General features: G+C 42.2%; 1 protein-coding gene across 2 annotated transcripts in view; it reads right to left on the bottom strand.

Moving 5' to 3' along the window:
• REPS2 (RALBP1 associated Eps domain containing 2) overlaps positions 1 to 17,581 on the bottom strand; it is a 93,534-nt gene extending 75,953 nt beyond the window's left edge. For both annotated transcript variants that reach the window (XM_030281452.4, XM_030281457.4), the window contains exon 1: positions 17,039 to 17,581. In XM_030281452.4, the coding sequence (XP_030137312.4) occupies positions 17,039 to 17,566 (528 nt within the window). In that variant the 5' untranslated portion in view covers positions 17,567 to 17,581. The remainder of the gene's footprint in view (positions 1 to 17,038) is intronic.
• Between the last annotated feature and the right edge of the window lie 248 nt (positions 17,582 to 17,829).

Here is a 17,829-nt window from a genome sequence, read left to right as displayed (position 1 = left end):
AGCAGTAGCCTTTAAAAAGGACAGGAATAATCTATTCATTACACCGGATACAAAAAACATCAGGCTTAAAAATAACCTTGAACCCAAAGATAAGGCAGCAGTAGAGTCCATTACCTATAAAAATTATAGAGTTAGCATCAAGGATTAACAAATTGCTCAATACACGTCAATGGGATTTTGCTATGGCCAGGAAAGTGTATTTAGGGATGGTCCAAGCTCCTTTCCATGCTTGTAGATTATTCAGCGTCCTGTAAAGATGTGGCTGATGTTATCACACCATACAATACTCTCTCCAACACTTTTCAGAACTTATAAGCTTTGGTGTTCATTTGGTTTGAAAGAAGGGCAGAGGTGTCAAGAAAAGCATTTCCCAGACTATGATTTTCACATGTCTTATGGGTACTGCTGACGCAGCTCAGCCCCTTCTCTGTGCTGACACAGCATCAGGTGTCACGAGCTGTTTCTGAAGCTGTTAATGCTCCTGTTACCCATGAAAAGTGCTATGCTGTGTTCATGCTGCCACTTGCCTTTTTCCTATGAAAAGGCAGTGTGGAAGGCCAGGAGCAAGGGATGGCAACCCAGGGGCAACTTAGGACACAAGTCATAAGACCTGAAAGACAAGTCTGTGTCCACTGGTCTGTACCTCGGCAGCTATTTCAAGAAAAAAGTACAGAAAGATCACTAATTTCCAATGACACCTAACATCTACAAAACCTCATACAAGCTTTTACTGATTATCCTTTCTTTTATTCTCTGTCATACTTTGAAAAGTGAAAATGACAGTCTGGTCTTACTGGGCAGCTGTGGGAATCCAGGGCTTCCCTCTGGCTGCCCTGGCAGGTCTGGGACCCTGGCAGGGGGTCAGGAACCCCCCTGTACAGAGCCCCGAGAGACACTGTCTGTGATCTCTGTCCATGGAGAGGAGTTTTCAATCTTACAGGATGAATTACAAGCTTTGAGTGTTTGATAAGAGTAATAATTAAGTGTGACACGGGTGCAAAAGTAAAATTTTAGATTTCTAGATTAGGGGTTCAGAGGGGACAAGATGGAGGAATTGGGTGTGTCTTGTCCTTTTCCTCCTTCTTCATGCCCTCCATGTTTCACTGTAGTGTTGGCATTTTTCTATTGGTTTAGGCTGGGGACACACTGTTCAACGTAGATGATAGATATTGGCACATTATTGTAAATATAGCGCACGTAGTTTCTGGTATATAATGTTTGTAACATCCCACTGAGGGGCAGAGCCCCACACGCTGCCCTGCAGGACAGACCTGCGGCAGGGCAGCAGAACATGTTATAGATAAGCAAGAATAAACAACCTTGAAAACAGCACAGACGAATTATGGCTTCTTTTTTGGCAACGGGGCAGAAAGACAGAGACTTTCTACAATCTCGGAATCACCAATACCCACAGATTCCGACAGGCAGCCTCTCTTCCTAATGATCAAACCCTCTTCCTTTTGTATACTAAAGGGGTCCTTGATCTGTCCAGATTCACTGGTCTTCCTCACTACCAGCTTGTTGCTCCAAAAGTAGCAGAGTCAGTATGAAGTGGAGAGCAGAGGAACATCCAGACCCAGCTGAGCAGGGCTACAGGGATGAAGGTGAGCATTGCTCATTGCTTATATCCTGCTTCTCAGAGGAAGCTCAGTCCTGGCATTTTCAGAACATGCAACATCTCAAACATCTCTCTAGACTGGGGAAGCTGATTAAACACAAGCACATGTCCTCTGAAATTATTTTGCTTTCCAAATAGTCTTTCAAACAAACCATGTCACAAGCACTTCATACAGCTCAAGATCTAAAAACACATTTACAAAGTCAAAAGGTACATAATCAAGGTAAGTTTGGCTCGTATTTTTTGTATATTTAAGATAACCTTACATAATTTTTTTCCAGGATTTAGTATCAGCAAAAACATTTCTGACATGAAATGAATGGTGGAGTTTGTTATTTTAAAATTCCACTGGGCATAGTTGTGCAGGTTTTGTACAAAAAAGTATTTTCCTGCAATGTTTATAACTAAACAGTTCTATAACAAAAATTTAAAAGTAAGACGAATGTTCCTTCCAAGTAAAGAAAAACAGACAGCAGAGGAATAGTAAGAAATTAATGAAAGTCTCTCTTACTCATTTTCACTCATAATAAAAAACACTGGATTTTTTTAAAGATAAAAAAAAAAATCTGTAAGTACTTTCAGAAAGTTCCACAATCCTCTTATATAAGGATGAAATAGATATGGAGATAATTAATGAGATAGATGTATCACAAGAGAAATGTTTTGTAATAAAACATAATCTTGCTGCAAAGGAGTCTTAAGCAAGCAGAAGAATCTCCTGCACACCAGCACAACTAGGGCAGTTCTCTCACCACAGGCAGTGAAACCTGCAGTGAAACCAGTGCTAAATGATCTAGACCTCTTAGACACAGCTGAAGAAATTAATACCTCCCTCACACAAAAAAGTGAGGAATGAACAAATGGCAATGATGTTGGGTATTTAATTTCGAAGTAGCCATCAACTGCAATATGCTGAGCTGGCCCACTGTGTGTGAGGGGCTCATCTCCTTGCTGTGCCAAGGATAATCTACCTGTTCACCTCAATCCCCAACAGGAGACATCACTTGGGGTCACCAGGAACCTGGGCCTAAGTACAATTAAAAAAAAAGGGGGGGGAGGGGGAGGTGGGGGGGGAGGTGGGGTGGGGAGGAGTGGGGAAAGGAACAGCCTCCAGGCAGATGGCAGTCACAAAGGCTGGAAACACTGGGAGAAAGAACTGGAAGAAAAGGAACAAGAATAGTGGTGGGGCACATTGCCTTCAGCTTCATGGGGAGATAGAGGAATTTATGGGACAGACATCTCCCAAAGCCCTGCAGTGATCAAATGGGGGTGCAGGTGCAGGTCATCCTACAAAGAACTCCATGGGCAAGGATGTCTGCAAACAGAACTGCTGGCAAGCCCTTAAGGGACAACATTAAACCTCTTGGTGCCTGTGGCCTATTTAATAGCAGAATATATGAGAACCTATGTCCACCAATGTCCAAGCACCTGAATTTTTCTTAATGCCAGAAAACTAAGGAAACCAAGAAGGCTATAGCGTTCAGCTCTAGTTTCAAGGAAATCTTCTCAAAGTAATGCATTTTAGCAAGGCATACAATTAAAAAAAAGCCCTAAGCAAAGCTGACAAAAAGAACAAGAACACATCCCTTCCGTTTCTCATCCCTCTATTTATTTATTTCCTGGCAGATGCAGAGAAGTGCTGAAGCAGCAGCTCTCTTGGCTGGTGGAAGTCGCCAGCTGGAAAGGAGTGGAACAAAGAGCAGTGCAGGTGGAGCCTTGTGGGAAGAGACGGGAGCAAAGAGGGGCACAAAAATAGCGACACAGAGCAGATACAGAGACACTCGCCTGTCCCTTTTGCTCTTCTCCACTCACTACTACAGTGTTTTTAAAATGCTATTTTACAGCCATTTTTTACCTCATGCCCACAACACTCTTTAGAAGCATAGAATCATTTAGGCTGGAAAAGACCCTGAGTTCAACTGTTAATCCAGCACTGCTCCAGGGACAGTGACTCGACCACCTCCCTGGGCAGCCTACGTTGGTCAAGGAGTTGTCTTCCAGCAGTACAACCAATAAACCCCAACTTTCTCTAGACCCTTGTCTTGAGGTGACATTCCTATAGGGATTCTTTAATATTAATCATGGGCTCATTTCCTTATGGAACGTTCATCTCAGCAGCAAAATGTATAGGCTTTTCTTTCACCACATAACTCTTAGGTACTCTTCAAAGTCTCTCAATTTTCTTGAAATTTTGTTGATATAGTTAAGAAATTCAGAAGTGATTACAGGGCTGAATTAATAGCATCATTGCACAAGCCACACCTCTTTCGAAAATCAGACCAAAAAAACTCAGCCCTTGACATAGGAAATTGACAAATTTTAGATTACAGTAAGAAAGGTGAAGTAGAATAAGTAGTAATAAAGGAGACTATCTTTTGTTCGGGGGTTTTTTTGTGGGTTTTTGTTTGGTTGGTTGATTTTTGGTTTTTTTTTTTTTTCCCTGAAAACACACAGCTTTGTAGGAAATGGCAAAACCTTTCAGGAATATAGGTTTGTGGTTAGTCATATAGTGCTAACAAACAGACCATTAGCTGATAGCAGGAGATAAAATCTCACTGCTAGCAGGCAATAAAATCTTGAACTGAATAAAGAACAGGGTGACATATTAAGCCAGCCCCTAATGTGAAACCAGATGAAGGATGCCTTTCCTGCAGTATACATTACACATTCAGAAACTCAAAGGTGTCTTCAGCCATTTGACCACTTAATGGTTAATGAGACTGATGGGTGTTCACACAAGGATATAAATAGCCTTCATATTCTTCTTGCAACCTTGGTAATAAATGAGCTACTGCTGCTACAGAGGGGTAAACTGAATGTTCTATTGCAAATAAGTACTTCTAGCAGTGTGCTTGCAGCAGTTCTAGATAGACCACAAGAAACGGGGAACTCAGCAGAGAGCAAGACCACCATTAAAAGCATTGACAGAAAATTCTAACAGAACAGAAACAGCAGCAGATCAAAAGAAACATTTTATATTACATAGCACTGAAAAGTCATTTGACATTAAACATTTTTAAGTGCTATGTTTGGGAAGGGTCCACTATGGCAATGTGTATTAGCTTCTGATTCAAACACACCTTTCCTTGGAACTACACAACTCCATTATGCTCTTTCATCATAAAACCATAGCCCTGCCATCTTAGAGCAATGGTGAAATGTTTTTGAAATAGCTGCATATTCTTCTGCAGAGGAACATTTCTGTACAATATTTCTCGGAAGACATGCTGTCTTGAAAGCGTCATCAGGAAGCAAAGCAGAATTTCAGGTATTTAAAATTGGCCCAAATAATTTCACTGCTCCAAATGAAGTTTTTCTCTGTAGAGACACATATAACCCAAGCCACTCAATGCGACAGTGCTGTAAAAACTGCAGAAATGCTTTTCTGGGCCAGTGCCAATTTGACCATAGGATGGTCCTGCACCTCTCAATTTAGGGCCCTAAACATTACCAGAATTCTCCATATGGTTGGGAATCAGGAACACATAAAGCTAGATAGTATTACTCTGTCCTAGGTAAAATGTCATGGTTTGATACAGGCACAACACCAGCGCCCCCATGAAAATGCAGCCCTTCAACTGAATGCTGTGAAATGTGATCAGGAAACAGAGCAGAGCAGGCCCAAGCTTAATAACAAGGGAAAAACTTTATTAAGCTACTACTACTATACTACTAGAAAAGAAAAAAGAAAGAAAAAAACCACACACAAAATTCAAAATGAAAACCTTTCAAAACATTCCTCCTCCCACCACCCACTCCAACAAACCGCAGTGAGACACATTTGGAGCCTTCAATATAATCAATACTAAGTCCATTGGGGAGAGAGGAGTCACCCTCGCACCACAGACTCCCCGGAAAACACAGCTGCCACTTCCTGTGTTTCCATGTCACACAAGTATTACAGCACCCAACTATTAATAAGATGGTTACTAATATTTGCACTGACATATTGCCAAATAATTTTAACTATAAAATTTAAACTATGTAGTAAGGGTAAAAAAAAAAAAGTATTCACAAATGTCTCTTACTTTTGCCTTTCTGGAAGTTTCCCTCACTCAGAGATGTTTACTTTAAAGTCCATCCTTCAGTACCTGAACAGAAGACCTTCATTCCATTTCCAGAGTAATCTCTTTTGTTGCAGGGCTTAAATTCAGTAGTTACACTGAATACAGAGTGCCTTGCCAGACTTAACTAAGGCTTTAGCTCTTGCACACTTCCCCTGCAATCAAATATATGCATAGTAAGTAATGCAATCTAAAAGCAGCTAATGAGTATTTCCTATGGAAAAATACTCCTTTGGAGAATATACTCCTCAAGGACAGTCCTGATTTAGACTAGATCAAATAAAAGATATAATTACTATAATACAGCTGTGGGTGGAGGAGGGGGAGGAGAAAGGGAGAAAGAAAATAAGGGACTGATAACTTGATGTAAATAACACTAAGAATTATTTTCCTGCTGACATCAATACTGCCCAATGCTGCTCTTTCTTGTTCTGAAACATGTGCTCTGGCCACTGAACCTGGGACCTGTCAGGCTGTGAGGTCGTAGGTGCTGTAACATCATCAATCCTAGGCTCCCCATCCTGGCTCCTTCCTCTCAAGACACTCAAAATATGTTTTGACAGACATGACTTCACAGCTCTATTATTTTACAGGTATAGTGTATCCCCAGAATGATAATGTAGTGCTGTTTTGAAAAAGAATTCCATGGTTAAGTGAGGGTAGCAGCAGGGTACAATACAACTGCAAAAAAACTCCAAGCATACTACTTGTTGCAAGGGATACATCTCCATCATATATTAAGCATAGCAGACAGCTGAGGCTCTCTTCATTTCTAACCCTTGCAGCACCTCGTGAAAAACTCAACCTAAAAATTGGCTAAGATTTTGACTCCAAAATTTGGGTTGCTTTGGGGAATTTTGAGGGGTTGTTTGTTTGTTTTGGGTTTGGTCCTTCTCTTGCTGTTGCCAGGCTTTCCAAGAGATTACCCAAAGCCTCTGCAGGAAGCTTCAGATCTCAGCACAGTTTTAAACCTTATATTATGTCTCTTTAGAGGGTACTGGGTTCTAGCCTGTTTCATCTTCCATCTGCAGCAGACATTTATATTTATAACCAGCTCATCACCATGATACCTAAAGCATCTAATAAAAACCAGAAACAAGCAGCTTCCTGGACCCTGCCTTTTATTACTCAACAACAGAGAGCAGCTGTTAACAACATAATTGAGTTTTATTTATTTTTGCCTTCTGATCTCTTCCCAAACCAGAGAAGCCCCAATAAACACTGGCCACCAGCATGACTCTTTCAGCTTCTCCAATCTCTTTCACATCCATTGCTTGCAATGACATTCACTGCTGTCCTGCTTCTACTTATCTCCCTCATTCTAGGTCAGGTCTTTGTTTATACATTCTTAAAAGAGAAAATTCATTTCAGCCTATCCATTCTTTATGCCTCCAACCATAAGGGATCTCCTGTGAGTACCAGAAGCACAAAAAGCTGCTGGGAGGCACAAAATCCACAGATACCAAACCCAGAAAGGAACCCAACCAGTAACCCAGACATCAGCTCACCACAACCTGCAGAAATGTATTTCTTTAGCAATAACAGAGAAAAATCTCATTCTTCAGAGGTTTAAACATTTGTTTCTTGCTTATCAGAATGAGTTATGGACAACTCTGCCTGGCAGATCTGACACCTGGTGTCACCCTCATTCTAAATGCAGTGTCTGAAAGCATTTAAAATTGAAAAAAACACTGGAGTTAATATCCAGGAAGTAGCAAACACTGCATGAAAAACGTGAGAAATCCTCCCTAGCTTGATGGTAGTCACTAGATCCAGTCATCCTGAACTGACTAAATTAAAATACTGCAATATCTTGAATCTTTTCCTAAAAAGAATTGGATTCCAATAAACCTTTCAAATTTCTACCAGGAAATGAAATGGGTTATTTCCAGGTCACCTTAACACAAAGATACCACAGAGTCCCATGGAAGTTGATGTTTCACACCTTTGTGGTTCCTCAGCAGGTGACATCTCTGAGGCACCACAGTCTCCCTTCTGAACAGGTTGCCCAGCCACTACCACTTCTATCTGTAAGGGCAGAATTCATATAAGGAACAGAAAGGAACTAGAAATGATGCACATGAACAACCTATTTCCCAAAAATCATGGATTTAAGGTGTCACAGTGCTTCAACATCCAAGCAGTTCAAAACAAAGTGTTTCGATTTAATTCAACAGACTACAAGTTTTTAAACATTCCCAAAGGAGCTTCTCTTGAAAACATTCATTGCCCTGGAAGACAGGAAGAAGTTCTGGCATTTCCCATTAAAATGCAGTTTTGGGTTTTGTTCTGCTTTCAAGCAAAATGAGACTTAACTAATACTGAAGTAAACAGAAATTCTGTGACACATGATGACTTTTTGCCATAAACAAATCTCTTACAGACTTATCTTCCACTGCATCAAAATATTTTTTATTTCAAATGAGCTTTTTTCTTCCACAGTTACTGTTATGTGATTTTTTTTGGACTGGATACCCCAATAAAACCTTGATGCTTCCTGTACCCCTCCTGTTTTATCATATTTGGCATGTTTCCTGAGTTTACTTCCCTAGTGATTCCAACTACAGAAGGTCCTTTTAAAGGCAACGCAGCAAACACACAAAACACTATCTTCTATAGTTGTGCAGTCATCTTAATCAATAATAGTTATTAAAACCCTTCTTCAGTTGACAGTTATGGACTATTTATAAGACTGAAGAGTTGTCAAAAGTTTTCTTAACTGAAGGTGTACCCTTGTTCCTAATTCCACATGGTGTATGCTGATGACACTTCTTACCCTTCCTTGATCTAATATCCTGTTTACCTCTGGTTGGAAACAACACACCTTTTGGAAAAGCAGGTTAATTTTTTTTCTTCCACACCACTAAACAAAACATAAAATTATCACTATTTCACCCAACATGCTTGCACCTTATGTGCAGAAATGCATCCTTCAGTCAGTGAGAATCTACTTCCTTGTGTCCAAATCAAGGGTTTGTCTTCGATTCAGCTAAAGAGCACAGGATTTCAAAACAGCAGCACTAGAGTCAAAGACGACACTGTCTCCACTGCCCCTGCACAGTATACCAGCATTTATGGCACATTTCCTACCACAGTTTGTATTTCCAATTCTATCTGTACACAGTAAAGGAAAAGCGCCTATGGCTATTAAGATATACAGATGTTCTTATAAAGACAGCAATTATTCAGACGAGGGAAAGCCAAAAACAAATTTAAATACATACAGAATTACACAACTGAGTTTCGGCTTCCCTCTCCTTTTATTCTTATTTTTGGCATTTGGGATCTCAAAGTACTTCACCTTTTACCGCTCCACTGCTGTTACTGTTCACAACAAAATAATTCTGACTCTGTTTGTTAGCCCACAGCAGTCACCCTGTTTTGCAAATGATTAGACACATTGTTTTGTTCCGAATACCATCATCTTGGCTTCCATAGGACATTATTGTGTAAATTATGCCAGAAGTAAATAATGCATGAAATGTGAAACATTGCCTATGCCAAAGCTGATCTAATGTTTCTTGGTGTGGAAAGACACTTAAAGAAAAAGAAAGGATTTAAAAAAAAAAAAAAAAAAAGGTAAATTAATTTGTAAGGCTCACACAAAAAAAAAAAAAAAAAAAAACCTTGAAATTTATAATCATAATAATAAAGTAATGCTACAGACATTTGCTATTGGAGGTAGAATTCAGCTTCATGAGTCATATCGGAGTGAGCAAGCAGACACCACGGACCATGTTCAGACAGTCTGAATTCAAGCTCAGCCAAGTGTTTCCCATTAGCTGACACTAAACTTTCAGCGCCACCAAGCCAGTGGGAATTATGAAGCCCAAATCCAGCATTTCATGATGGCTCAGCCCAAAGGAGCATCTCCCCACCACTTCCTGACAGTGAAGGGGACCAACCCAGTCCTGCATATTCAGACTGGAGGACTACACAGGTGCAGGGCTAAAATACTAGAACCAGTATTTGCAGATTTTTTGGATGGAGGAAAGACTGCGGGGCAGAAAAAAAAATCCTACCGATGTAAAACATAAAGCAGAAGAAAACACTGAAGTTGTGCTCTGGTAGTCAAGCTATTGCAAGTTACTCAAGATCCCCTTTTTTTGCAGGCTCCACAGCGCTGGTCATGGGGCACCCCTGCAGCTCTGCTCAGCAATGTGTGCTCACTGTCCAGGCCTGCATGGCTCAAACAGACACAGCAGATGATTGAACAGGCAGCCACTGTGGAACCTCTGAGTGGTTCTAAGCTGCCTGTCCCAGACCAGAGAGTGCCAGGGGACAGAGGAGCATCTTCAACACCTCTCTGCAAATATACCACCCAGTCTGAAACAACTGGCAGCACCAAGTGCCTGAACTTCACTGTTTGCAGGGCAGAGTTTTGGGAAAAACAAGCTATTTAAAACATTATTTAAGTCAAAAGAGGTAGGACCTTAATTTCATAATTATCTAGATAAAGCCCTGTCTTGTTAGTTGGTCATCATTAAAACCAGACTCTTACTTTAAAAAAAAAAATGTAACATTTTTGCTCTTATCACAAAGTAATAATTTAAAATATATTTGAGCAACCACATCACCTAGTATATATCTTAATTCTTATAAGAATGAATTTAATTCTTTAATTAATTAATTTATTATTTTATAATAAGAATACATTTCTTATTTATCATATGAAATTTACTCCACTGTAATCACTAATAAGAGAAACACCTACTTGTGTGGGTATGTATGACACATGCAAAGTTAAATTTAGCTGAAGACTGGAATTCATTTAAAAATACACAGTTTTCATCTGCTAAATAACCAAAAGCTACACATTTCTCATATATACAAAGATTTGGAACTTTATAAATACATTTTGCATTTAAACACTTCAATAAATGAAGTAAATATAATTTGCAGTTAATTGTTTAGTTGATTATTTCTGGTCACTATGTCCTACCAGATCAGGGAACTAATGGATCTTGTCCCACCACAACCTTCCACCTCATCATCATATCTAAAAGGCAGGAATAAAACATAAAAATGAAATTTAAAAAAATAATGATAAACAAAAAAAGAGTTCTTCCCAACAGAATTCTCAATTTTATGCAGTATGACCCAATGATGCTGCTGAATACAATGGATAAAGAAAATATTGCCCCTGTTCAGGAAGAGGGGATTACTACTTGTCCACAGTTGATTTCCTATTCCAGCAACCTTTTCTAGTTAATTATCCACTAACTCAGCTGTTAAACTGTTTGACTGTCTCAAAAGTTGAACTAGCACATATGGCTCATTAATGTTTTATTTTACCATACTGTTGGTATGTTTAGAGGTTAATACATCAAAGAATCTTGCTTTACAAATACTGTATCAGATGTATTTCTCAAATTATAGTATTTTAAATTTAAATAGGTCATTTATCCTGATTTCTTGCTCAAGAAATGCTTGTTCCATCTTTCATTAATCTATTTTGGCTAAGTTTTCCAGCTCAACTAAATTAATGTTTTCAGACTTTATACCATCCCTCTTTCACAGGGTGTGTTTGAACCAGATTCAGCCACTCAAGTGAATTGTGTTCAACATCTTTTTTGCAAAATACACTATGGCAACATCATCAATCCGTGTATAAACATCACAATACTGACAGCAGATTGCTGTAGATATACACAAGACTAGAAGAAGTTATACTCAACTGTTGGTGAACCCCACTGCACTTATGTAAGCACCATGACAAAACCACTTACTGAAAACATAAAAATGAAAACCATTCTTCATTGTCCCAGCGTCATACTGCAGTAACCTCTCATAAAGAAAGTTAACTCTTTTTCACCCCAGTGGATCTTCTTCCCTCATCTCTTTTGTATTACTTTAAATCACTGTCACAAAAAAGCATTATTTTCTAGGTAAATTCAATAATTAATTGACACTTGGCTAATAAGGGTTAATTACTAAAGGCTGCAGGTCCTGACCAGACTAATTCTGACCATCCCACTGGACGTCTGTGACAAGCAGGTCTAAGAGTCTGTTTTACAGTGTGATTTGAAATACACTTGGATGGAATGGCTTCTTCAAATCATCTTCTGTGTATGTCAACACTGAGGCACACAAAATTACTAATCTTGTAAGCAATGACTATGAAGTGATAGTAATTTTTAATTCAGAAGATAGCTCCAGGTGAAGTTTTACCCTTTACTTTGTTAAAATTTAGAAGTTTTCTTAGTAACAATACTCCTGTAGCTTTTACATCTGGGTTTTTCATTTTCCTACTTCCAGAAACACAAGTATGCTTGTGATTCTAGAAAGGCAACCACAACCTAGAAAACTGTGGTCAGAGATACTGATATGTCAGTTTCCCTTTCCTCCTCTTGCTGCACTGCTCACACGATGATGTACCATGCTTTTGTTTCTTCCTGACTCAAAGATGTCAGTAGGATGCAACTACTCTCTAACACCACTTTTTGACAGATCAACTGTTCACTCAGCAAAAGCACACGGCCAGCACAAACATAATGCCACATTCTGTCAGCAGCTGCAACAGAGTGAACTTTATTTTTGTAAAGTAACGTTGAGTCCAGACTTTCCTCACTCAAACAGCTCACATTGTAGCTGCCACAGTTCTTTTCCCTTTCTGCCTGTTCGAAGCAGACTGTTAGTTCCACCCCAGCTATCATGCAAGTAATAATTTATACTTACAGAATTAAGAAAAACAAATTTCAGAAAGCCAATCCTTACTGGCATTTTTCCACAGAAATATCAACTTAACCATTTTTTTTTTTTTAGTCTATTCACACTTCTGCTTTTTGAACATAATACAGTTAAAGTGTAGAGTTGTAACTATAGAGACAAGGCACAATAAACACAAGTTAACTCACGAAGTCTGTGGAAGAAAAGCACGACCGTTTGTCCGTGTTCCCTATTCACAGTGCTGGAAGGAGAGTCCCAGCTAAAAAATGCAGCGCCTGTACAGCTCCAGCATCACACAATTAGTACTTGTCATCCTTGGAGCTCAAAATAACACAGTGTGTTCGTTTGCAGAGGAAAGAATGCGTTTTCTTAAGAAAATTGGATCTCTGTACTGATAGCGCCAAGTCCACAAATAAGATTAAGGTTTATAAAAGTGAGAATTAAAGCTACTGTCAGACAACCAAGTGAGAATTAATCAAGTAAGTTGGAAACTAATGAAAAGAAATATGCATTTTAGTGTAAATCTTGAGTCCAATTCTGTTCCTCAATTTATTAAGACAAAATATTCAGAGACAACAGTAATGTCAACAGACAGCAAAACTAGCACAAGGTACCTCTCCTTTGCTGATCAGAGGGCAGTGACTCTGTAAAGCATTATTTTATCCAAAATCCCTGCAGACATCAGCCCACTGTAAGTTGGCACCCACACCAGACACACTTGGGGTCCCAGACTCAAGCAGCAGAAGCTGTATGCACTTGCTGGTGGCCAGCTTCAAAACAGGGTCACAAACCAAGTGCCCCAAACGAGACAGGGCAAACCAGCCACTGTCAGCACCTGGCACAGCCATCACTGTGGAGTACTGACATCCCAGTGCACTTGGGGAGCATAATCCAACAGATCTTCCAAGGAATAGCCCCAAAATCCCAGAGAGTTTGCCCACATGGCCACACACACTTGTTTTAGTCATCCACTGATGACCAACAGTGGTGCCTCTTGCCTTCCTCCCAACCTCTGCCTGCTGTTTCCCCTCGCTAGAAGGGTTACTGATACTGATCTATGTAACAAAGCATGCTGCAGGACCACCGATGTTCTTGTGGTCCCAGTGAATCCAAAACATTTACTTTTTTCAAATTTTTTTCCTTTGTATAAATTCAGCTCTTTTCCCCTTTGTTAGGAGCCTAAAGTGTAGAGAACACCATTTTCAACATCATCGACACACATGCATACATATAAATCCAGCAAATGCCACTGATTTTCTTCTAATTCTGCATAAGTGCCAGGTTCATGACTAGTCTGCTCCTTCTCCTTCAACATAAATATTGTAAAAAATATAAATAAAAACAACCCAGCACAGACCTTTCAGGCAAATAATTACAGACATTTTGCAGAGTTACTTTAAATTGCCCTGGTAAAAGATCTGCCATCAGCTTTGCTCAAGTATAAATACAATCTTAATGGCTCTGTCTTTAACCAAACAATATGTCTAGCCAAAGACTTTCAGTACACTAGGGAGGTATGATTATACAGTACACAAAACCCATGCTGTTCTGTCCCTGTCATGCCCCTTCTCTGTCCTATGAAGTGTCTGACATTTTTAATTTTAGTGCTAACTGCAACCTTTTTTCCAGAACTGAAATAACTCTTGCCGAGTTCATTGTTCAATCCTGTCTGTAAGTAAAGTGAAATCAGAACAAGCTCTGCTGAACCTTACTGCCCAGCAGAATTGCTGGTTTTAATGAGCCTGTGTGTAATGAATCTGTGCTCAATCACTTCATTCTTAGCAAGACCCAGGACTCTCGGGTGCACGCCATCTGCTCCGACTGACCCGGCTGCTCTTGGATTTTTTTCATTTATTCCAGCATTTCCTCTTCTGCCACATGCTCTGGCATTCCCTACCTGCCTAGTTCATCCATGTATCTTCTTGGATTAATCCAACTAACCTGTAAACCAAACCAAATCCTTGCCCGTTTGCTGTCTGAGAGCACACACCACTGCTTTTCCCCTAGGAACTGACATCCCAAACAGCACTACTCCATCCAGCATGCACCCACTGATTTTTGTCTTAACAGCAAATACTGTCATTACAAGTGGGGAAATGGAGGAGACTTCCTGTGATGCTTGTGAGCATCATCCTGAGGAGTAATAAATCTCTCAAACAGTATAAGGAAAAGCTCCTTCTTTCTCAAAGATTTCTCCCACTTACTACACAAGTACAACTGAAGTCAACAGCACAGGTTTGAGACTGCACAGCACTAAATGTCAGTTCTGGAAGCATCCTGATTTGTAAAACCACTCCTCAATGAATGCCTTGAGAATAAAAAGCTGAAATTTGCCCATTGCTTACAAAACCATCTATAACTGTCTCTTGCCACAGCCCATGCAAGGCCAGAGAATGGTGTTAAGTACCCGCTAGACTGTGCCGGCTCTGCTTAGCAGAAATCCAGAATCGGCTTCCAAACCAAACCTCCCCGTTTCTGACATGAATAAACTCAGCATGATCATTTCTCAGTTGGTCAGTAGGGATGCTGCCTGTATACAAACCACTAATAGTGACAGATGGAGATTTTAAAAAGCATTAAAAACCCCAAAAAAGCATTCATACTCAAAAATTATTTCAAAGAAACCATGTTATCCTAACCCAAATGAGCTGTCTTGGCCTAAAATAGGTGTCCCCTGTACTAGCAGAAAATGTATACCAGGAATCTCTGTGTATTGCTCCCCTAAGTGTTAGAATGGTGGGATTTTTTAATGTGAAAATATTAAATTGCATTTTTGGAATATAATAAGAAAAAAAACATCAGAAAAATATCTCAAATAACATTGTGGGATTTTCCCTATCAAAATATCCCCATTTGCAATTTATTTTTTTTAACTCCTTCCATTAATTCATTTTTCCTGAAGTCTCAGTAGACGTAAGAATACCTGGCAGCTGTGGGTTCTGAGGACAGGCACACCAGCAGTAGAGCAGAATGCCACTGTGATTAGTGCCCTATAAACAAGAGGGGGAGGGAAGGAAGGAAAAAGAGAAACAGATCCAGATCCCACAGGCCTTATTATCTGAATATTCTTGAAGCCAATTACAGGCTTCTCTGCCAGTAATGTTCTCACCACAACATAAATATACCTGGAAATAATCTAAAGTAGTTTTAAAAATCCCAGAATGTCAGAGCCAACAAACAAATGCAAAAACAAACCCCCCCAAACCAAAACCAAAGTTAATACCTCACCACTTCCAGGCTTAAATCACACATTAGTACAAAAATGACCCTGAAAACAAACTGTGATATTAACATAATAATAAATTTCACTTAAATGATAGGGTAAGGAACTACATAGCTAAAATAAGAGGTTTTTTCTGTACTTCTTGGTAAAATTAAGTGGCTTTTTGGATAAGCCTTTTTATTTGAAATTAAATGTCCTGTTCTTCTTCTTTGCAAAAAGAGGAAAAGGAAGAACACTCCTAGTGCTGTATCTATGCGAAATCTCTACTTTCACTACTCCATTCACCTGCAAGACCAAGGTCACAAGTGTGGTTCAATACAAGGTAGTAATACAGTGCTTGGTAAGATTTGTGTTTAACTGATCTGGTAAAAAACACAAATAGGAAAAAAAATATCCTTGGAACATCACAATTTTCATTCAGAATCCCCTGTGCAATACGAATTTCTATAACCCATTAAGAGATGATCTGCCAGCTATCAGCACAGCAGTCGGCTTCACTATCTTTGGGCAGTGCCTAGGTACATGACCTCCATTTCAACATAACTTTTTTCTGCTTGATAAATAAAAGCTATTGAAGAACAAAACTCCTGGAAATAAAAGTTAAATTAATAAATAGATAAATAACCAGAATATCCTATCTCTGTTCAGGAGGTATTAGGCAACTAGCGTGTGTTAGTAAAATTACTACTCTGCAGGTGGAGAAGACCCAAGCCCGGTTCCTCCCTGATCCTGGAAACTGGCTGGTACAAGCTTTCTCCCTCCCCGGACAAGCTTTTCCTCAAAAAGCAGGCGGGCTCTGCCTCACAGCCCCTGCTGGGACCACTCCTGGGGCTCCGCTGCTCTCACGGGGAAGGAAGACCCTCGCACTTCGCACCTTGTATTCGCGCTCCTGAACTGACATAAACACCGCGACATCATCTTAACCTGCGGACTTTTTACCCACTGAAACAGCATTTAGGAAAAAACCCTCAGCGGTAAGCCAGGAATTTAGCACATGGCACGTCCTTTCATACAACTGCCTTGATGACTTTCGGGGCCCTTTTGAGAAAGGCGACGGCACTACCGACCTGACGGGGAGAGCCCGAACGGAGCGCGGGGTTGCGCAGCCCGGCACAGGGCGGCACGGGCGGCCCCTCGGAACCCCTCAGAGCCGCGGAGCGCTGCGCGCCGGCTCTGCCAGCGCCGGTCTGCAGGAGGTAAGCGGGCACGGAGCAGCCCCGGCATCGCCGCTGCGGGCGGGACCGGCCCCGCTCCGCTCTGCCCCGCCGCCAACAGGGCTGTGCCTCGTCCCGGGCCCGCGGGCAGCGCAGGGACACCGGCCCTCCCGCAGCCCCCGACTTCCCGGCGGAGGCAGCGCCAGACCCTCTCCCGGAGGGCTGCGGAAGCAGGTCCCGCTCCACGCTCCCCAGACCGCCCGCGCCCCGCAGCTCCGGGGGCAGCCGGACCCGACAGCCCCGGACCCACCTGGTGCAGCGTGTCCGGGGGCAGCTGGGAGGCCCGGAACAGCTCGCCCACGCTGCTCCCCCCGGCGGCCGCCTCCGGGGGCGGGCAGCACCGCGAGAAGAGCTCGGAGTAGCGCTGCTGCTCGGTCTCGCTCAGGGGCAGCAGCAGACCCCCAGTGCCGGCGGCAGCAGCGGCGGGGCCGGACCCCCCCGACGGCCCCTGCTCCATGGCGGGGCGGCGCAGGTACAGCCGCTCGGCCGGGCAGCGGGCGCCGCGCCGCCGGGGAGCGGGGGGACGGCCGGGGGGCCGGGCGGTGGGACGGGAGGTGTGGCGGGGCCCGGGGGCGGCGCCGCGCTGCGGCGGAGAAGGTGCAGTCCCCGCCCGGTGAGCGCCGCGCCGGCTCCGCAGTGCCCCGGCCGCTGCCGCCGGCCCCGCCTCTGGCCTCGCTCGGCCCCTCCGGCCGCCCGCCCGCCCTGCCGAGCCTCCGCTCCCGCTGCGCTGCGGGACGGCGCTTACGGCGCTCGGCAGCGCGCGGGCTTCTCCCCGCATCGCAGAGTCACGGAACGGCTTGGCTTGGAACGGACCTTAAAGAACGTCTCGTTCCCTCCTCCCTGCCACGGGCTAGACCCGCTAGACCAGGTTGCTCAGTTCCCCATCCGGCGTGGCGTTGAGCACTGCCGGGGACGGGGCATCCCGCACCAGCAGCGTTTCAGAGTACCACCTGCTGCTGAACGTGCCACGTGGGCACCACAGAAAAGAAATGGCATTATTCGATACTCTGCAGTGAGTCCTAATCGATTAGCCATGACAGT

The sequence above is a fragment of the Taeniopygia guttata genome, chromosome 1 (genome assembly GCF_048771995.1).
Source record: "Taeniopygia guttata chromosome 1, bTaeGut7.mat, whole genome shotgun sequence".
NCBI classification, from domain to species: Eukaryota; Metazoa; Chordata; class Aves; order Passeriformes; family Estrildidae; genus Taeniopygia; species Taeniopygia guttata.
This window is presented reverse-complemented; position numbering and strand designations above follow the sequence as displayed.